The sequence below is a fragment of the Chlamydotis macqueenii genome, chromosome 1 (assembly GCF_036417535.1).
Source record: "Chlamydotis macqueenii isolate bChlMac1 chromosome 1, bChlMac1.mat, whole genome shotgun sequence".
Classification (NCBI taxonomy): domain Eukaryota; kingdom Metazoa; phylum Chordata; class Aves; order Otidiformes; family Otididae; genus Chlamydotis; species Chlamydotis macqueenii.
The window spans coordinates 101342582-101364799 of NC_141556.1; the positions used below are offsets into that span (position 1 = coordinate 101342582).

Sequence of the window (22218 nt, forward strand, 5' to 3'; positions counted from 1 at the left end):
CGCAAACCACGGCCCCGCTGCCGCCGCACAGCGGAGCCTCCTGCTCCCCCCAGCACCAGCCCTGGCTCCTTCTCCCGAGCTCACGCTCCTGCTGCGGGCGGCCCCGAGGCACAAAAAAGCAGGGGGGATACGGGGATACCGCGGCAGCAAAATAGAGGGTATTGCCACGCCCCCTTTCACAGCGGGCTCGTCCGGGATTTGAACCCGGGACCTCTCGCACCCGAAGCGAGAATCATACCCCTAGACCAACGAGCCGCTCTCTCTTGCCTCCTCCCCGGCTCAGCACTTCACTCACTTCCCGCCTCCTCCCGCCCAACACCACACACCAGCACCAGCCCCTTCGTGGGTCTGCCCTTCCCCCTCCCCCAATTCCCAACGGTTCTGCCCACCGCTCCGGAAGACACCATTCCTCTCCCTGACTGCGGAGGCCGCTGCGATTTCCCCCTGCTCCTCCCCACTCCCACCCCCGCCAGGGTAACCCCTGGCATCGCCCTTTCCCCGACCCTACGGCTCCGCTTGGTAGAGACGATTCCGAGTCCCCGTGGGGGTGTGGGGGGTGTGGCGCAGATACCGCCCCTGCGCTGGTCCGAGGGGCGGAGAAACGTCCCCCGCCTCCGCACTTCGCGCTCGCGCCAGACGCGCGTGGCGAGCAGGCACGAACGGCGGGGCTCGAAGACGGGCGAGCTCACTCTCAGCGGAGGAGAAAGGGGGGGTGGGACTACCCCCCTCTCTCTCCTAGTAGCTTTGGTTTATCCCGGCCCGCGCTTTTTCGCGCCGTTTGGCGCTGCGCCCCCTCGCGGTGTGAGGGCGGGCGGCGGCGGGCGCCGCTGTCCCCACGGGGGGCGGGCGGACAGGCAGGGCCTTCCACACCCTCCCCATCTCCCACCGCGTTCCCTCCTGTTCGCCGGCGTTCTGTGTGAGGCGTACACGCGTAACTACCTATTCGTGTGCAGGAATCCTCTCACGGCAGCCCTCCTCAGCGGGTGAAGTGAGGGCCTGTGGGGTGGCCGGGCCTGTGGGAGGCAGCTGGTGGTTCCCTCCCAGCAAGTGCCCCCAGGAGCGGCCGTTGGGACCCGTCGGAGGCTGCAGGGAAAACGGCTTAGAAAATGGCCTTGGGCTTCTGGGGAAAGAGCCTTCAGCATTGGGAACGTGTTTCTCCTGTGTTGGGGCCCAGAGGAGCCCACGGCGTTCCCTTTGATTTCTGAACCTACTCCATTCTGCTTCTTTGCCCCCCACTTTGTCCCTGATGTGCTATATCCTGCTAATGCCTCCTGTCACCATCAGGCTTCCCCCTCGTGTTTCCACACCTCTGTACTAGCCTCCCTTGCATCCCAGATCTTTCAAAAAACCCTATTCCTCCCATCAGTAATTGCTCTCAGTCCTTACCCATCCAACACTTTCTTGTGGCTCACACTACAGTGTAAACACAGTCCAATAAAAAAGTAACCATAAAAACCAGGACTGCAGCCAAACACAATCACAACAGTCTCCTTGCTCTCATGCTACATTCCTTCTCCGCTTTATCTTTATTGTTTCTCTGTTTTCCATCCTTCCCCCACAATTTAAAGGTCTTTTAAGGTTTGTGGTTTCTGGCCTGTAAGGTTTGTGCTTTCACTTATATTTTAATCTTTCAGGCACCATACACACCAGAGGAATTGCATATTATATAAGATTTTTTTTTTTTTTTGCTGAGGGCATTTTCCTGTTGGACCATCAGTGTTCTTACACCTGACATGACACACTCCAGCCTCAGCAATTTGACAGATACGTATGGGTCCGAATAGGCACCCCCACTCTATACACCAAGCTGCGGCCTACATTTCAGTCAAAACTTTTTGACTCTATACACCTTGTGGATACAAGACCATGCTGCCCAAGCTGATGTTTCCTGAGAGTATGCATGGGGCACATGTATCCTCTGCTTTTGCAATGTCCCAATGCTAATACTGGCCAAAGAGTCTTTTCTAGAATTGCTGTCACTTGGCCTGCAGATGGGGTGATCTTCGTGCACTGCCTGAGTGAGCATCGCCCTGTGAGGGATGTGTGGATGCTGCCTGCTGAGAAACAGGCATCTTTTTTCCTGCAACTTGTAAAGCCATCAAGGACAAAGATGGTGGTGCAACTTCTGGCATAGAAAGTCTCTAAACTGTTGACTGCCAAAAGCTGGAAAATCTCACAAGAAGGATCAGTGTGTGTCACCTTGGTTTTTTATGCTTTCCCTGAACAAGGATGCTGTTGGAGAAATGGCACGAGGCTAAATGACTTTGCTTTCTTCTCTTCCTAGATACTTGATACCTGCAGAGCTGGGGCAGGGAGTGTGGCAGTCTCCAGTGTCTCTGCTTGCCCCAAAGAATTCCTTCTGCTGTTGATTAAGCACACTGGTTATAGCTATTCCCCAAAAGTAAAAAACACCACAAATTAAAATTAAATGTGGAAATCCCACCCCTCTTTTGCCTACTGCTACCAACTCTCTCCATTCTTCCTCAGGCTCCTTCATCTCTCCAGAAGGAAACACACAGATTTTGGTTTGGTTTAGTTTTATTCCACCATTTATTTCTTCTGTTTCTCCCTCGGATTTCCCTTCCCTTGCTCAGGACACACATACTCATTCTCTAAACAGGCACACATATAACTATATATACAGTAAGGCACAATCACTCACATCCAGATGGAACACTCTGCTGAGAGAAGAAACAGGGTAGAGCGGATGATTGCAGCCTGCCCTGGTATACAAGCTCTAACAAACAGATTTAAATGGATTCAAAGGCAACAATGCTCCACAACATGGCTCAATAGGATGTGGGGGTCGTGTTTAGCAACCAGTCCATGCTACGCAGGAGGGGCAATGCCGCTGGCTCTCAGCAAATGACACCTCAGTGCTCTCACTTGGGAAAAAGAAAGGCAGGGCACAGAGCCACTTCTTTCCTCGCCGTTTTAGAGGTGGTGAACAGAAAGGGGATATCCCTCAAAACCATGGAGTTAGTAACGCTGCTGTGTCGCAGAGCGCACTCAAGAACGGACGTGGGCTGTGTTGTGCAGGCTGCTTGTGCCTGTCCGGAAAGACAGGACAACCCAAGCTGCTGACCCTGCTCAGCTTAACGTTTGCTAGGAGGAGGTTTATGACTGATGAAGAGGAGCTGGCCTGTTCTGCCCTTGGTCTCTGTAGCTGTGTCTGTGTTGCTGGGTACTAGGTGGCTGGTGGCAGGTTGGAGCACTGTCTCCTGGCTGTTCACACCGCCAAACAGTTAGCTGACTCCTTGGCTCAGCTCTTGACAAGTCTGGCTCACTGTCTCCAGTGAGCCCAGACTTGTCCACAGCTCCACGTCACATTGTGGACATGAGCCCCGTGGCCCTAAGCCAGAGCAGCTTTTTATTCAGTATCGCAGACACAGCCTCACGCACTACAGTCAGGAAACTGGTCAGGTGAGGGTCTGTTAGCTATCTTTCCCTGCATAACTTATTTCTTATGGGGGAGAAATACTCTCCAGATGTAAAAGCTTTTTTGGCTTGGCTTAGCAACTGCTAGACCCATGACTTAACTAGTACCCCAAGAGTGAATGCAAATCTAGTCCAATGCCTAAGTACTTAGGAGGGACTGGCTATCTGACTTTCACCAATTCATATTCAGTCAGGCCTTACAACCGGAAAGTCAGCCATCTAAGACCTCTTCTTTGATGTACATAAAATTAACCAGCTGTTTCCAGTAAGCCAGGATGCTTTCTATCACAAGTGGCACTCGATGGCCACATGCTGAAAGTTTCAAAAGAGAATCAAAAGACTGGATAGGGTCTGGAGGTGAGAAAGACTGATGGACAGGCAGCCCTTCTAAATCTGGACTGGAGCACAGAGCCAGATAAGAAAACTTGCCCTACGTAGCACATCTTTTCTCTGCATCAAATCTGTTGGTTGTTACTTTACACCAGCACTAAAAAAACCCCAACGCTGAAGTACACAGAAAAATTACCCACCATGGCTTGCTTTTTCACAGATCAGCCAGCTCAATCCCCAGTTCAAAGGGATTTTGTGCTTTACAAACAATGTCCTAAGAGTTTTCCCCATATTTAGGGTTCACATTGTCTGCCAGATAACATATATGAAGAAAACATACTTTTTCCTACTGTAAAACATTATTTACTGAAATTTGAAAACCCAAAATATTTCAAAAGAAGCTACCAAAAAGGCACCATACATGTTTGTATGTAACTGATTAACTTCATCGAAGACCAATGCAGGGGAGAAGAAAAAGACATTTCGAAGCAGGATGAAGGAGCAGAGGGCCCAGGAGTGGCGGTGTCTGTTGACTGCAGGACAGCATGTATCAGGTCTCTCAGTCCCTAAATATCACTGAGGAACATCAGCCAACATCTCAGTTTTGAACTCCAAAGCGATTGCAAGCCAGCCTCTTGTTCCAACTGTCCCAAAATATGATGGTGCAAAGCAGAGAGCCAGCGAGCAGCCACTCAGCACCGGGATGAGTCTGGACTTCAGGCAATATCTGTATTCTCCTCCTCTCCTGCCACGGAAGGTTTTCCAGTAGTTTCCACCTTGATTGGACTGGATGGCTGCTATTCCCATGTTTAGTCTCCTGTGCCCTGATCGGGTACGTCCTTTTGAGAGGGGAAAATTAAGAAAATTATGAAAAAGAATCACGAGTCTAAGTAAACACAGTGTTGGGAAGTCTGTGACCTGTGGGTACTTTGGTAGTTTCCATGCTAGGAGGCAAAGGTGATCTGCAGCCTGAGCACCAGCTGTTTCCTTCAGTTGCTCCCTGCCAAACCAAGGAGGCATTTGAAGAGGGGACAGGTGGTTGTGGTGGAATGAGATATCTCCTCAGGCATCTGTGGCTACATTATCAATGGTTAGAGAATACATAAGAAACCTCATGGAACAAGCCCCGCTTTAACCAGTGGAAATCTCCTTTATTTCCCATGTTTGTGTGCTTCCAGGGCTGATTATGAACCTGGTATGTGTGTAAACACTGTTTTTGCTGGCAAAGCTAACAAGCCAAACACACAGAGAGAAAGAATATCTATATGTACGCATGTATATGTGTGCACACATATACCTATAAATACGTATATGTAACGAGGCACATACATGGCTACTGCTAGGGAAAAGTGCTTTTTACTGTAAGTACTTCAGACTACTTTCAAAACAACAATAGATCAGGGTGCCTGCTGAGCAGAGCCTTTCCATTTTACTGAAGCCAGAATCAGCTTTTCTTCTTTTCCATCCTCTCTCTCTGTAACACCACTCAGGAGGGCTGGTTGTTCTAAATATTCTGCCTTGCAGCCTCTGCAGGCCATAGATTTGATAATTTTGAGGTGTGGGGAGCAGCAGAAATGTTGGTGTGTTCTGTCACAGTTGCCATTTTCATTAGTAAGCAAAACCCTCTGGTATTTTAGGAGCCATCATCATGCTGATCCACCTTACCTGTGCATCACAGTTATGCTGTGTCCTGGTCCTGTGTGGTTGACGTGGAAGGCTCACTAGCAGTCTCCTGCAGCGGTTCAGGTGCCTGTGGTGTTTCTTCAGTGTCTGACGTTCTCCGTGCATCTGTGCTCTCACTGGTCTCCTTCGCTTCTGCTTCAGTTTCAGCTTCTTCCTTCTCCTTGTCCTCCTTTTCCTTTTCACAGGCACTGCCTTGCTGCTCTTCTCCCTGGGGACCCTCACACACCTTCTCCTCCTTGTCCCCAGAGGGAGGCTGGGAAGAGTTCTCCTTCCCTGGGGCACCACGACACTCCTCCTCATCCTTTGTATCCCCTGTGGTACTCTTGCAAGGAGTAATTTCCTCTGCCTGTTTTTCCCCTTTTTCTTCATCTTCTGATCTGCTGGATCCTTTCCTTGATGGGGGCTTCTCATCAGATTCCATCTGTTTCTTTTGCTCTTTGCTCCCTGTTTCTGCCTCCTCTGTCTTGGGCCCAAACACCTCATCCCCATCTTCTTTGGCACCATTTTCTGGAGAGGAGATGTTGGCCACTAAATCTTCCCCCTCTCCATACTCCGACAGAGATCTTCGGAACTTCCTGGAGGGAGGCCTGCGCTTTATCGATCCCCGCGTTCGCACCTTGGAGGTAGGAAAAGCAGACATTTAGGCAGTCAAGAGAGCAGAACTGGAAAGCAGGAAAGCACAACAGAGGAAAATACCATGGGAAACTTGATTGCTACGCTGGCGGCCTCACTTTTCCTGCTCTGCTACTGAGAGGTAGGGAGGAGAGGGCTCCCTGCTGCTGAGAGACTACTTTACAGGACAAGCAGCACCCTAATACGTGCTTGCTCTCCTTCTGTAAAGAAGATAGTGCCAGAGACCATTTAAACTGCAGCTCCTTGTCCAAGTTAAACCCTAACCCAAGGACACTGCGTTCATTACACAGATGCTGCTGACTTTGGACGTCTCAGCCTTTTCTACTCTTGTCAGTTCGGTGATTGAGGAAGGAGTCTGCATGCCAGTTGATGGTGGTGAATGCAGGTTACAGGTCCCCATTTAAGTGCTGAGCACTCTGTGGGGATGCTGGGCAAGCCGTCATGCTCTGCGTGGCTCCCTAAATGGTGCCTCAGCCACCTTTGATGTTTGCTGGCATGTGGTACCACCTCCTCACAGCGCTCCCTGCCCAGCTACCAGCCACCCTGTTACTGCTGAGCTGATGTGACTGGGTCCTGCCACTTCACCCCTTCCCTCCACCCATTGGGCCAGGAAGGCTGCTGGAGCTGCTGGACCCTGAAGACCCATCTGCAGGTGGGCAGAGAGGAGATTTCACAGAGCTACACTGAAAGGCTGTTTCGAACCCGGCACATAGATCTCCCTCCTTGGCCACAAACGCACACTCTTGTGGCAGGACTGAGGGCTACAACCTCCTCTTCCTCTTCATCTTCATCCCCAAGTGATAAGCCAGCCTTATCCTGCTGTGATGGAGCAATCCTAGCACACACCCTACCTTATTATAGCATTGCAGATGAGTGCCTTCTGGGGGTTGATCGAAGCTGACCGGCGTCTCATTCACTTCACTGGGCTGAGACTGAATCCCTGGGCTGGTGGGTGTTGAGGGAGGGGTGCTGAATGGAGAAACCAGGGCCTTCAGACCAGGGCTTTTGGGAGATGCTCCCGGCAGCAGAGCAGCTGGAGCAAAAGCCAGATTGGCCTGCAAAGAAAAATCCCCATCACGGGTGTGCGTGACACCAGCGCGTACTATGTGCGGTAACCACATGGAGGAACCCTTGCTCTGGCCGTGGGAGTTGCCACGTTTCTCAGCTGTCACAGCCCACATACCTTCTGGTTATGGGTCTCTCCTGGTGACACTGTCAACAAACAAGTCCGGGCAGAGAAGTTATGACTGGACATCTGCCCTTCCCCAGCAGCTGGATCTCAGGATGTGTCCTTTTGTCATCCTGAGGCCTTTTGGGATTTTCCAGAGACCCAGCCAAGCCAGCATAGTCTACAGTAGCTGAGCCGGGAGAAAGTCTGAACAAGCAGCCAGCAATCACTTCCAGATTTAAACCATCCCTGTGTGTGCCCAAGCAGACCTCGCATTTTCAAGCCTGGTCTGCAGGTCTTCTGAATGATCTGCAGTCGTGAGGAGCAAGAAGACCATGGAAAGAAGCAAGTTTGTGATTAACTGTGGCAAAACACTTCTCGCTGGCCTGTCACTAAGAAGCTCTCGTAGGCAAACGTCCTTGGGTGCATTAAGAGGGACAGTGCTATGAATAGGCTTACCTTGTGTCAGGGTGGCCAAGAGGCACCGTGCTCTGGAGTCGCACGTGCTGCCAGGAGAGGCAGCCGGCAGCGGCAGGGTGCTATGCCTACAGGCTATCGAGCGCTGAGCTGCCCTCAGTGGCATGAATCAGGTGCCATGGAGAGACACAAAAAGGGCAAGAAGCACTGGGTGCATCTGTGTGTAACTGGAGGAATCGAGGTGAGGGAAGCACAGAGCTTCTAATACGCACTGGACTGTTTTTGACACCAGTTACCATCACCAGACCTGCTCTGCCTTCCTTGTTTGTGTATTGTGGGACTGGGTCCTTGTCAGTGAGGCCACTGCCTTGCTTACCTAGCTGTCACCCTGGGCTCCTGGATCCCCATTCCCCTGTGACTGCTCCGCAAGGGAAGTAGCTATAACAAATGCCAACCAGTCCTAATTTCCTGAGGCAGCCATGTGGGCTCTTCTAGTACCTACCTGCAGCTTTTCAATCATGGGGGAGCTTTTCACCTTGACCTTGGGAATGGGGCAAGCATTTGGAGACCGCTTCTGCAAAACAAAAGGAAACATGGAAAAGTCACAGTCAAGTAGGTGAAAAAGAGGAAATACAATGAAGGCAGAAAACTTGGAAGAGGTAAGCAGAAAGTGCTAGTAGCGGAGAAAATGATGCCTCATATAGCGTCTTCACACAAAAGTTTGCTTTCTTCTTTCCTGACCCTGTTCCCCTTTTGTTATCTAGCCATCCTAGGGCTCTACATACATGTATCCTTCCTTTGGGAGAAAAGGTGATTGCTTTCTGGCTGAAGTATCTGAGTTAGGTGATGTGTAACGGCTCTAACGCTTCATGGCCTTCATTAAGGTATCTAACCTATGACACGGTTTCCCCTGGTATTATTTCAGGACCAGACAGATTAAAATTCTACCTCTTAAAGGGTACAAGCCTTAATGTTGGTAAACATTGTGAACTTTTTGTGACGGGAAAGACTTTCTGCCACCACTTAACTAATAGAGTTAAAGGGTATCCAATTACTATGGGCAGGAAAGGCTTAAGTGGCCAGAAAGATAGAGCTGTGAAAGGCTGAAAGCAGTTTGAGAAAGGGAGAGCACTGCTTTTAGAAAGGGCATACTGCTTTTTTCAGGCCCAAAGGAAAATGGAGAAATCTAAGATTTTAAAGCTTGTGCTCCTTTGGCATGGAGGCCGCATCTACAGCTGTTAGAAAAGAAGGACAAAGAACCACCCCTCCTTGTTAAGGGCAGGTGACAATCTGAAAATTGGTGGGCAGACCTCACACCCTGAAATACAGAAGGACAGAAGAGACTGGAAAGGGCCTGAGCATAAACTTCAGTGAGTAGCAGCCAGCTTACTGGCATCTGCTCATTCAGCGGTGCTGTATGGAGCACACCTCAAGACAATATTCTGAGGGTACTGCTGACAAAACCCCTCTTCACTCTGGATTAATTATTCCCTTTTTCTGAAGAAGGAAAAATCTCAAGAGCAGAACTATTACACCATTATACTCAAACTGCTAGAGCTCATCTGAAGGCAACAAAAAGCATGGATGCTCCCTGTGCTAAGCACTGTTCAAATCTAACCAATGCAAGCAGTTCCTACTTTAAAATGCTTGAAAGGTGGTAACTGGGTGGATCCATCAGTACTCTGATGTAAAAACCCTGACTCTCAGGGTAAAAACAAAAGCAGTAGAAATGGGATGTGTATCCCTGCTACAGCAGTGGGAAACAGGATGGAGCTGATTGTGAGTCAGCACATGTGTGTGGGCAGGGGAAGGTTTGATGCTGCGTGATTGATGTCTTTTGCTGCAAAGCCTGAGCTCTCTGCTACCTCCAGGCTTGCGTCTTGGGAGAAAACAGGTTGCAGAGAGGAGACACCTTGTCCCCCTGTTAAATCGATACTCACTTGCTCATCATTGTTGCTTGTCTCAGTTTTGTGGGAATACAATGGAAGGGAGCATGGTGGTTTCCTCCGAGTTGGCTTATGTGGTGGTACCTAAGAGCAGAAAACAACCAAGTCAGCAGCAGGGAAATAACTTTTTAAAAAATGAAGTGAAATTTAAGCACCAGGGGAATGCTCTGAAAGTGACCTGATTGGATGGCAGGGCTCAGCTTCCCTGAAAGAAACATCCAAAAGCAGCACAAGATATTAGCATATGGGCATGTGGCCAGCATGCTAGGCGTGCATGCAGCATCTAGAGCCCAATCCTACAGTGTTCGAAAAGTAGTCTATATCTCTTTGCACAGCATGAACCACAAGACTTCAGGCTTTGTGTGAAGAACACTCCTTTAAGCTGTGAAGGGGGAGAAGCCTTCCCAGAAGCTTCACCTTCAAAGTATCCTGCTGGAAACTCCCTCACACTAGAATAGCTTGTTATTGTTCTCCTTCCTGTCTTATTACCAGGATTTCCTTTTAATGAGTCTCAGCTGCCTACCTGGTTTCTGATTTTCCTATTTTGCATCTTAGATATTTCAGGGACAAAAAGAGGAATTCTGACTTTTTTATGCCATGCCCTACAGCCCCATTCGTTTCTCTCTAATGGAGAAGAGCAGCTCACAGAGACAAGGCCTCAGCTGCAACACTTAATTTGACTAAGGAACAGATTCTCCAGGAGAGAAGGAACAAGACAACTTAATGGCAGGGACACCAGTTCCTTCTTAAATGTCCGTGGGCTCACAGAAGTACACAGTGCTCACTAGGGACACATAGCACAGTATGTATGGAGTTGCTCCTTCATAACTGTTGCTCTGGTCTTGATGACAAGCTGTCTCTATTTTTATGCCAGGTTTGTAGTCTCCTGCCAAGCTGTTAACACACTTTTTGTGTGTTAACAGACAAAATACTTGGATATTATTGTGGATCTTGGATAATATCCACAATACAATATTTGGATAATTTTGTTACCTGCTAACAGGCAGGCATGTGTAAAGTTTGATTATGGCATCTTTGCTCTCTGTAGAGCTGGCTGTCTTGGAGGACCCATAGACTCGATGTCACTTAACTTCAGGTGGTGCTGCACCCAGCCATGGCAATGCAGCGTCTCTGAGCAGCCAAGGGCAGCCCTGCCCTTCCCATTACATCATGCTAGGAAGCAATACTATCATGTCTTATTGAAACCCCACCATTTTGCAACCATGCAATGCTGTGCCGTGCCACAGTGAATGTATCAGAGGTTCTGTGGTTGATAGGTTCCCCTTTGCTGGCACGTGTCAAGCAAGGGTTAAAGACCATCCACTCAGCCATTAATCTGAAGCCAGCTTGAGAAAGCTGGTGGGGAAGTGACAGATGGCTTGGAGAGAAAAGACAGGAAACTTTGTCCTCCCCTGTCTCTGGAGAAAATCAGTTTCCCCTTACTGTGAGGCCCTGCCACACTGCCTTGGCTTGGGAGCAGCAGAGGTCTGCAGATAACACAAGAGAGGTCTGGGAACTTGCTGCCTTCTTAAGGGTGAAGGACATAGTGCAATTAAATCCCATACCTTAAAAAGAGGAAATGACTGTAGTGGGACACATGGAGTGATGTGCTGGTGACTAGAGGGAAAAAAAAAAGTGCTTGGGAAGAGCTTGGCTATTCCCATCCCGGGGTCTGACTATGAGAGTGCTAACCACTGATAGACGGTGGCGTGCCAGCCCTGCAGGACAGAGGTCACCATTGCATCCAGCCAAAGACAAGAGGGGTGACAGGGAGGGACCCCTCAGGCCCAGCCTGGGACATGCTGAAATCATCTGAGCAACAGAAGGAAGCAGTTCTGTTTTAAAGGGGCACCCATTGACTGAAGAGGACTACCAGTAAACATTTATGCTTCTAAAAAAGTGCATAATGATACCAGGAGTTCTCCTAAAATGTCAGCTTCCATCTGTAAACACTCTGACTTCCATTTCTTCCTAAGAGAAGTATTCTAGTGTTTTGCTTATCTAGTGAACGACAGCTTGTGAGGCAATGCTCGGCATACTGGGCTTTCAATAAAATAAAGTTTAGGTATGACAGAGATAGGCACAGAGTCTGAAATGTCATTGGGAAAAGGTAATGAGGACAAGTAAAGAGATGGCTTTCTTTCTCAGACCTGTACAGAAGGCAGTACCTGAAGGAAACCTTCTTTTCTGAACAAGGCACTGGTGACCTGCCTCTGGCTTCTACACTGCATAATGTGCTGTTTGCTTTCGTTTTCCATGGCTCAATATTAGCTATTTCATTATTAATTGTTGCCCTCTGCCCAGAAAAGCCAGCTCAGATAGCCCATGCGTTGCTGTCTGTTACTGTTAGGGATACTTGTGTACGCTACCAGGCTTTACAGCGTCTCAGTTACGGTGTCTAGTTGTCCTGATGTAGGGCTCTACCAAAATACTTGTCCACAAGTCAGCAATGCACGGAAGATACTGTCATAGCTTTCATTGCACTAGGAGACAAATCCTTTGCGAAGGTTCGAAATCAAGGTGGATTCATGCTCAGATCACTGGTGCTCTAACTTCTACAGGCAGAGGTGAGTGCCTCATTTCCCACTCAATTACCTGCTGGTGGCTGCAGAGCTCCTTACCTCTTTCCCAGTAATATTGGCCGCTTGCTCTTTGAATTTTCCTGCTAGCTGAGCCACTGAGGGTGATGCCGACTTGTCCACCTCTGAGTTGGTCTCTGCTGGCCTGTTCTGACAAATTGGGAACAACAAGTTATGAGCAAAGGCTGGGAAAAGCAAGCAGACTAGAGAGGAGCCTGCGTATGTGTTATAAAGTTCAGGAGTAAGCAAGGACTTAAAGCAGAGTTTCTTACATCTGGCATCAATCATCCAGTCTGAGAACAAGAGGTTTGGGAGGACAGGACCTAGCAGCATTTTCAAATATCACAGAAAAACAGTAATTCACGCAGAGCCTTTCAGCTCTCGCTGAACAGCCTACACTCAGTATTTTTCCCTGGAAGCAAACTAAGTCTTTGCAGTCAAGTATCTGTTCCACATCTTTTCCTCACAGAGAGCAGATGGAGCAGGACAGCGAAGGACGTTGCCATACACCTTCTCAGCCCTCCCATCCCTTTGTCACTGCCCTGGTCACCAGCGCCCTTCCTTTTCCAGTGGCTGGGCTGCAAGAAGCCATTCCCTGTCCTTGCAGCAAGCCAGCATCTCTTTGGGGATGTCCCTGTGCTGTTCTGCCTTTTTGGCAGTGAAATACTCAGGCCAGTGGGGGGGAGAGAGGAAATACCAGGGCTGAGAGAAGCTTCCCCTCCCCTGGGCCAACAACAGGCTGAGAAGTGGGAGGCTTGTTGGAGAATGGATGGTGCGGCTCTTCCCACAGCACACAGCCCTGGTGTCATCCCACATTTACCTTGTTTACTTTGTTATGTGTGTATCAAGCAATATGAGTAGAGAGCCTTGAAATCAAAGTTGATGAAGGGAGTCCTTTGTTCTTCATCTCTAGTGTCTGATGCCAGGGAAAACTGAACCACAGGAACTGAGAACAACTAACCAACAATCCTTGTTTTGTTACAAGTGCACGCCTCAAAACAATAAACCAGGCTACGAACCATCAGCAAGACACCTCATACCTCTGCTCCCAGTACCACCACCATAAACGCGTGACCAGCACCACACTTTCACCCTTGTGCCTCAATACTCATCTGCTTCTCAGTCAGAAAGCTTCCCCAAAGTTCATTGCTGGAGGAATACATTTCTGTTTCTCCAAAGGCTTCAGCAGAGCCCTTCCTTCTCCCTTTATTCCACTCTGCCTAGGAAGGACCTGCTGTCTTGTTAACACAACCACACTTCTTCAGCATCACTGGAGGCAAAAGGCCCTCGAAACACCAATCTGGTCCATGTAGGGACCATTTCCTTTGGGCCGCCACGCTACAGGGGCTGGAGAAATAGCTGTGGAAACTTGAAATCATATTAAAGAAGGAATTTATTTAGACTCCTAGTTTCTAGATTAAAAGCAAATCAAGGAGGTTACATTAAGGACCATCTCACCGTACCGCAGCTTGCAGCACTCGCTAGTCTGAAACACCTGCTAGAGAGCAGCATGGCTAAGGCCTCTTTGCATTCTGGAAAAGGGCCTTTCTCAGAGAGCTGTAAATAAGTGCTCCCAATAAATGCTATCTTCTTTCTCCCAGGCCCGCAAGCCCCAGTAGAAGTCTGCCACTCCCTGTTTCTGTAATCCTGACTACATCTCTCCCGTTAAACTTCCCATACACTTCAGACCAGCTTTCCTGCATCCAGCCACAAAAGCCGTATCACGCTGTCTCCTCTCAGTGAACTTCTAGAACCTTCTCTCCATCTTTTCAGAGTGACTATGGGCAGGGGAAGTGGCGGGTAAGAGGAACGGAAGAAACGGCGAGGTAAGCAGATCAACGGGGCAACCTGCTGCACATAAAAAATGACGGCCGGGCTAAGAGGGGAGGGAGAGCAGTTCCCAGCTGCAGGCTGGCTCCCTGCCCATGAAAGGGAGGGCAGGACGGAAAGGGGAGGGAGCAAATAATGAACCTGAGGAAGGCAGGGTGGATTGAGAGGCTTGGCTCAGCATACCAGATGCCAGGATACCTCGTCATGGCAGAACAGACACCTGAACTGAGGTGAACAGTTAAGGCTCAGGAGCTCAGGAGCTGCAAGTATCCTGTGTCTGTGGTGCAAGGGCTGCCTCCCTCATAGTCTCGTCTTCTCCAAGAGCTTCTTTCACAGCCCTTTGCCTTTACCCAGAAAAGACACTGCACTTCCTCTTGACCTCTTTGACCTCTTGTTTTGGGATGGTTGTGTTTTTTCTTTCCCTTTCTTAATTTTTTTTTTAATTTTTGAGTTACAGTCTGAAAACACAGCTCCCTTTCTTTGGATTTGATCAAAGCTGTGAGGCTGGAGTGATTCCATGCTCTTCTTGTTTTGCTGGTAGCAGGCATTGATGGCAACACGGCTCTCGCCGGCATGAAGCTTGCTGGCCAGGGCGCAGGAAGCAGCAAACATGCCATTCTAAGATTAGCACAAGTAGCCCACGGGCTGTGTCCTCCCAAAACTGCCAGCTGCAGACTCTCCAATTACACTATGCATTTTGCAACAGGAAAAGTCCTTTCTCAGATCCTTTCTGGAAATTACACTGCCATCTTGTATCCAGCTTGTACTGGGGCACTCAGATGCATCCATCCATCTTGCACTGCAAGAACACCATCCTCCTGACTTCCAGAGGCTGGACTAGCAGTCGCCCTCCCACGGGGAGGAAGGTGGGAAGCCTCACTTTCTCACTCTCACCCAATAGCAGGTACCAGCCCTCAGCCTCTTCCACCAGTGAGACACGTGTCTGCTCCTCTCACCCAAGAGCTCAGTGCTGGCTATCTCCTGCCCCACAATGTTAGTGCAGCCTCTCCTGTTCTGGTCATTTTTCCCATCTTGGTGGCATAGCCCACTACTTTTCTAAAGGATGAAGAGGAGCAGCTCTGCTCTTGTTTGGCAAAAAAGGTGAAATTACTCAGCTGTTAATTTTGCGCTCTTTGCAGCCAACTGCGGATTCTTTTCCTTTTCAGAAGAGACGCAAGCTGAGGTAAAAGACTTACTCCATCAGTAATTTGGTGACTGCTATTCTGAGGTCTTTTACTGTTCCATAAAAATAAGTGCCTAAGCATTGCGTATTATGAAAATTGTCAGACAGAGCAGCAAAACAGGAACTGAATTATACCATCAATGTAGGCATGGCACTGTCTGCAAAAGAGGAAGTGCAACTAACAAGTTCTCGGTTAAGGGGTTTAACTTTCCTCTTCCAAATAAGTTTATAAAATTGAGTAAATTTGAAAATGTTTTTCAACTTCATGTTTCTTCATCTGCTTTTAAAACTGAACTTAGTCCCTTTGGCAGCACTGGAGAAGAACATGGGCACCAGGTGAGAGAAGGTGCATATTAAAGGCCCACAGAAAAGAGGTAAAAAGACCAAAGAGTTTCTCTGTGCATCCCGTTTGGGTAGTCACAAAGAGCTTTTCTTGAACATCATGGATTTAAGCTACAGGTGGGGACTTGTCACTGCAGACAAGAAGTTTCTTATGAAATCAAAATTGCAAAAACGCCTGGGGAAAACTGGAAAGCCAGAGGTGGCTGGGGGGATGAATCTCAATGTCCTGCTGGGACTGGTGCAAAACTGGCTCCAACAGCCCTCAGCTAGCAGTTTTGGTCATGACCCACCCCCTTGCAATTGAAAGGTATCAGGACTCCATCTCATGGGATTAGTATTCCACCAGTGTTCTCACTATTGGCAATATACTACTGAAAATGCTAGTCTGAAAGGGCATCAGTGGGGTCAGAAGCAGATACTAAAAGAGAAGCTCAGGTTTGGATTTGTGCACCTGGTTTGGCTGATGAAAAGAACAAAGGTCTATTAGCTGCCATACAGTGGAGTGTTTTGGCTTAAGCAGCACTTAAATATCAGCTGAATAACAGCAGAGATTTGAACTGCTCTACTCTCCTTCCCTCCCCTATGAATCCTCTGACTTGTCTGCTTTTGCAGATAGAACATTTTGGCCAGATGGAGCACCTTGTATCTGAGACGCAAGCCCTCCACAGCACTTTGCAGGGCTGGAGTATTCAGCGGTTATGAAATCAGTGACAGTTACACAATTTTTGGTGCTGGTCCTGTGCACTTTCCACCCCCATTCTCACGCAGCTCATCTAGACGTGGTTTTGATGCCAGTCCCTGACCTCCACATCCCTCCCTTGCTTCTAAAGAGCTTCACAGGAACGATTCTTTGCAGCCCATTCCCACACCAGTCCATCGTGCCAGCCACCTTACCATACCCTGCGCTTGCACAAGCTCTGCAAAGCTCCCCCGTGTCTCTCAGGGTTTTTTTTTTTTTGTTGCTGTACATACAATCTACCTCAGCAAAAGCAACTCTGGTAAAAGTAATGACAAATATAGTGTGTCAGAGGCAGCCACAATAAGGGATCCGAGGCTCAGGGGTAGTGTCTTCATTACACAAACAGGATCCAGAAATAGTGATCCTCAGCACCCAGCTCTCAACACTGTGCCAGAAGAAGGCAGTTGTCAGTATGCTGGATGAAAACAAGAGAGGGTCAGTGCTTTTGGGGTGCAGTTTCATAAGGTCCTGGTTTTGCCAGAAAGACAAACTGCTTTCCAACTGCTCATTCTCCCTTGACCTTTCCTTCCCCTCCTCCCCCCTCCCTTGCACCAGTGTGAGTTTGTGGGGCTGTGCTGTAAACCAGATCACTGAAATGATCCGGGCTAAAAATACGTCCCTTAACTCTTTACAAGGTTATTTTTAACCCAGATCATTTCAGCAATCGAGTTCACAGCACAGCCCCACAAGCGCTTCCACCGCCGTAGCGGGAGGGGATGGAGGGGCAGCAGGAGCAGACTGCAGCGCAGGGCTGAGGACTTCCCTTGAACCACTCCAGCCAGAGGCTGAGCAAATTGTATTCATATGTGTCCTCCCTTTCAGAGGCCTGATACAATAGAAAAATCATATTTTTGCAGACGCAGCTGAGTGCAGGCTGTGAACCCAGGGAGCGCCTGCGGGCCATCACAGGGCACGTTACCCGCAGCCGAGTGATTCGGATGAAGTTTCCGTTAAGCATCCACAAAAGCCCCACAGATACTGTGTCAGAGATCTCCAGAAACCCCACTTCAAACAGCAGCAGCCGCACGAGTGGCTGGGGAGCGGGTTTTCCTTGCTGCATGGCAGATGCAAAGCTCTACACCTGTAGGGCCTGCTCAGCTAAGGAAGCGACATGGGACACATCTGCGGGGAGGAAACTACTTAAGTCAAAATAAACCACCATCACACTCTGCCTAGAGGCCAGGAAGAACTCTGAGAAGCAGTGCTGTGGTTTCCTTTGAAATTAAAGCGTCAGCCCTCACCAAGGCACTGGATTTCAGGAGGGAACTCTTCCCTGCCTGGCTCAGCCCTCCTAAGGCAAATGACATGTTCTCTGTGCAAAGCCTTCCCAGACGTGACACCTACCCTTCTCGTTTTTCAGTAAGGTAGCAGCAGGATTTGAGGAGCCAGCCAGTTATACGCCTTGTCTGCATGGGAAAGCTTATACAACGTACGCTGGCGTATCTCTCTCAGCTTGCGCAGCAGCAGTACAGCCTTAATCTGATAGAGGTGCCTGTTTTTCAGCATAAATGAACTCATTCACAATCAGCTTGGCTGAAAAAAGCCATTCTCAAACTTTGCAAGTACCTGTTTCTGACATAAAAAGCGGCATTCTGGGAATGACACATTAAGCTGGAGTGGGGAACATGCCTCCTTTCATGGGACTCCAGGGGTGGGAGGGAGGTGAATGTCTCCTACCCCTGCAGTGAGGTGCTGTACCCTCTAGCTCCTCCCATACCACCCCACCAGTTTGGGATGACCATGTCCATAGGCAAGAGCCAATCCCTTCTCCTTGCCCCATCTTCTGTTTGACTGCTGAGGCCAGCTGGAGGCAAAAGGCTGCTGAATATTCACATGGGACATCATCTAAGGTACAGTTCCTGTCTATCTGGAGGGGACATGAATTTGCACGCTGGAGAATGCATCATGAATCCATCTCATTGCCAGCCAGACACACCAGCATCTGACTCCTACCTTTTAAAAGGCCTGAATAATATTCAGTAACATAAGAGTAATGTGTCTGCATGAATTGAAGTAATAAAATCTTTCTTTCAGTTAGGAATATCTTTAGTACCTGTTCTAAAGGCAAGTGTCCAAAGAGGCCAATCCACCAAACTATTCTGTTCTACCCCTAGGTTTATTTATTGTTCAAGGAAGATAATCTAAAGAAACCTGGAATGGGTCCCTGGGTGTAGGACTTAGCCTTAAAGAAGAGAATAGTACAGAACGGACAAGTTTAGGTTCACCTGGGCAAATGTGCCACTCTTTTTGTCTTGTTTAATGGCAAGAAATAGATAACTGAATTTTCATTTTCAACCTTTTCTTAGAGGCACCAGTTATTTTGTCTCTTGCATTTTCTAAGTGGAGATAAGAATAGATGGCCAGCTTGTAAGGAACTCCTCTTTAAATGAACTAAAAGAAGCTCAAGAATAGTTTTTAATTAGGAGTGGACCCAAGTTACCAAAAGAAAAATCTCTCTAATATGTAGCTTGTACTTTCATTCAAAGCCATCTCTCTGCATCTGCCATTTAGATGAATCCCAGTTTGCACCCTCTTGCCAACATAACCTGAACCGATTCGTTTATCTGTGTCCATGTGAGTACATCAGTGGCATCAGGATCATATTTGAAAGGGGAACATTGTTCAGACTGGAAAGGGAGAGGCAAGTTAGCAGGGTAGGTTTAAAACACAGACTCCCCCAAAGGAGCAAACTGAAATGCAAGAGGGTGGGAAAATACCTCAATCACAGCATGAGCAACTGGGCAGCAAAAATCAGGAGAGGCTGCTACCCACAATCTGAGCCTGCTCATTCTCCTTGTGATCCACAAAAGCATCAAGGCAGGCTGAGCACAGCTTGCCCAGGAAGTGGGTGGGCTCACACTCGCCTTAGCCCATTTTTTACATCCCTAGAAGGAAATCTCATGATGGTTGTTCCGACTGGAGCTCAGCAGTGTACTGGGCCCCTGGCTCAAGAAGCAACACATCCCAGGATGTAAGCCACAAATAAACCTCTTCTTGCTACACTGACCCTGCTCTGTCTATGTGAAGCATCCATCTTCCCATCTCTTTCTTTACCCTTCTTCACAGATCATTCTCATTGGAGATCTTCCAGCTCTCTGTTTCAGGAGGGATTTATGTGGTTTATTTATTCACTTGGCATCTTATCTGGCAATGAAGGTGCTCCTTGTCTGGTTGTGGTAAATTTTAATTATTCACTGAAGCCCCAGCTAGAAGTGGCTGCAGCAGCGGCTCTGTGATACCTTACAGCCAGTCCTGTCTGTCATTGTGTCAGCATAGCCCGTAGCACCCTGGGATGCAGGGCCAAGGCTCCTACCTGCATTTCCTACTATGTGTTAGAAAACAAAAATGATAATTACTGTGCTCCACCAGAGCAAAAGCTACCGTGTGAGCCACTTCTGCACCTGCCTCTGGTGGGGCTAGGCTAGCTCTGTGAACATTGCATATCTGAGCTTTATCACAGTTACTTTCCAGGAGCGGACAAGAATAAAATACCTTGCAGATCTTTCAGGTGTATCCTAAATGCTGGAAAATAAATAACATTTTTCTGCTTCTCTCTTTTTTTTGTACTTTCTTTGATCAACCTTTACCAGAAGCTAAACACCTCCACTTCACATCCCAGATGAGAATTTCATGAGCTTTAAGAATGGTGACATGGACAGAGTCCTCATCCTTCTCCAAGTTGCCATCAGATGGCTGGGCAAAGAGGAATAATTGGCCTCAAACTGCTGTGGGTCCCCCACTGCCAGGATGCAGGAGTGAAACACAACATAAAGCTGAGCAAAGAAAGTAAGATTTCCATTTGAAAGATTCAAAAAGAATTCTGGGGCTGATATCAGGACATATAATCCGGCTGTGAAAGAGTATAAGGGTATGGTGAAGTGTAAATAATGATCCCAGCACGCTCTGCAAAATCCTTGGCTGTTGTTGGCCGGGACTGGCATGTTAAAGGTCATGCAAACAGGTTTCTCATTTGACTCACAACAAAAGTGGTCAGCCTCTGTCTGTCTCACATGAGAGCATGCACAACTGTGCAGAACCATTGCACTTCCAAGACAAAGCTTTTTTTTTACATTAAGGTCAAGCCCCAGCCAGTGCAGAGTGGCCTCCCGATCTGGTTGACGTCACATGCAACAGATTCAATCTTCAGTCTTGCAGCACCAGGGTAAGCAATCTACAGCCTGGGGGAATATACTGGGAATGCTGGAGTTTGGGCTCCAGACTTCTGAACACTTTGTGACCACAGCAGGACCTCACATTAGGTTTGGGACTAGTCTGAGCTCCTGGGCCTTGAAGATGGGCTTAAGACTCTTCTGATTCAGGCACACATCTCTTCTGCACACATCTCTACGTAGCTGTAGATTCTGGTTTCCTTCAGACAAAAAAAAAGGCTCACTAATTGTGAAATATCAAAAAAGGTCGAAAAATACTAGACACGGAAGTTTTGGAGACAGGCAGGGGGAGGTAAGAACTCCTGATTACACATGCTACCTTCAAGGCAGTCAGTGTTGTTAAAGCCCAGTGATTTCCAGCAGCTTTCTTCAGTTCTAGTCTCAATGAAAACAGGAGCTCTCACACCAACCCTAACGAAGATTTGACAAGAACTACTGAAATGCATGTCATGGGAACGCAGATGTGAGGTCTCCTCTTAAAACTCTTTCTTTTTGTAACATTTTCAGTGGAGAGCAAGCTTCTTGCCTGAGTTAAATCACTGCCGACCTCTCTCTTGAAGTCTGCAAATAAGTGAGCCACAAGAACAGCTCTGAGAAGTACAACATCCCTCCCCAGAAGCGGTATCCAGGTCAACACTTACCCCACTATGGATGAATGAACACAGGATGAGCGTGTGTCTGAACAAAGCTGCAAGGTGACTGCATAGCCATAATGAGGGTGATGAAGAGGAAGGAGCTCTGACTATAACACAGGGCAGAATAGTATGAGGAATGCAAGCTTCAAAGGAGGGTTGCATGTTTGTTTACAGGAAAATCCTACTTTACCTAAAATATGTAAAAACATGCAAAATTTCCCTCTGTTTGGGAAGAATTTCCTTCAGGGCAACATTTTTCTCCAGACTTGCAGTGGTCTGGTCCTGATTTTCTCCTTCTGAGAGTTCCCTTGTGAGCTGCTGCCATCTTGGCCCTCAGGGTCAAGCCTGGCCCAAAAGGTAATGTGAGGATATTCCAGCCTGACAACGATGAGCAGCTTTCATCCAGAAGACAGCAAGCAGCTCCCAAATACAGTGCAGTAGTTTCAAAACTACAGAGACTCAGACTTGCCAAATTTAAAGGTTCACAAAAGCAAGATTTGGGAATTGGGTGGAGGTGGGAGATAACTTCTAGGCAGAAAGTAGTAAAGGGACAGATGCTTTGCAAAGGAAGGGACACTGTGTCGAACTTGGCCGCAATACTGTAAATAAATTGTTAACATACTCCTTCTCTTGCCTACTAAAAGTAGAGGGGAAAGTCCTGCTGGTTTTCCTTCTTTCAGTGATTTGAGCTACCCATGCCTAAGCATAAAAGGGCCTGGATAGTTAGTACAGTGGTTTTGGTTTTTTTACAGGAGGCTTTTCTCAAGAAAGCTTTGCTGCCTGTTTGGATCAGAAGCTTGCTCAAGGTCCTTCTCTGGTACTTCCCTCCAAGTAACCTTGGGACTGCCGAGAGCTCCTGAGGATCAGGGCAAATAGTTATCGTGAATAAAAACCCACCATAATCGTACTGGGCAACAGGGATCACTGGGTAGTGGCTGGAGTTAGGCAGTATGGTTCAAGAGCATCACAAGTGCAGGTGTGTCTCCATTGCCCCCAGCGATGCTGTGGCTGCCTCTGTCAGTAGAGCCAGCCGGTGCCAGGCGGCAGGAGCAGAGAGCAGCCACTGCCAGAAATGCAAGCGAGGAGCTGTGTCCTTCACAACAGAATTATAGGAAACATCCATAGA

General features: G+C 48.2%; 1 protein-coding gene and 1 non-coding gene across 2 annotated transcripts in view; both read right to left on the minus strand.

Annotated features, from left to right (window-relative positions):
• Positions 1 to 183: 183 nt before the first annotated feature.
• TRNAP-CGG (transfer RNA proline (anticodon CGG)) lies at positions 184 to 255 on the minus strand. Its single transcript has one exon. It is a non-coding gene; the product is annotated as a tRNA-Pro (tRNA).
• Positions 256 to 2511: 2256 nt separating this feature from the next.
• The window catches only part of RCSD1 (RCSD domain containing 1), a 33878-nt gene continuing 14171 nt past the window's right edge, over positions 2512 to 22218 (minus strand). The window contains exons 2-7 of the mRNA XM_010117260.2: positions 12237 to 12344; positions 9610 to 9699; positions 8172 to 8243; positions 6936 to 7139; positions 5434 to 6067; positions 2512 to 4607 (exon numbers count right to left, since the gene is read on the minus strand). Of these exons, the coding sequence (XP_010115562.2) occupies positions 5447 to 6067; positions 6936 to 7139; positions 8172 to 8243; positions 9610 to 9699; positions 12237 to 12344 (1095 nt within the window). The 3' untranslated portion in view covers positions 2512 to 4607; positions 5434 to 5446. The remainder of the gene's footprint in view (positions 4608 to 5433; positions 6068 to 6935; positions 7140 to 8171; positions 8244 to 9609; positions 9700 to 12236; positions 12345 to 22218) is intronic.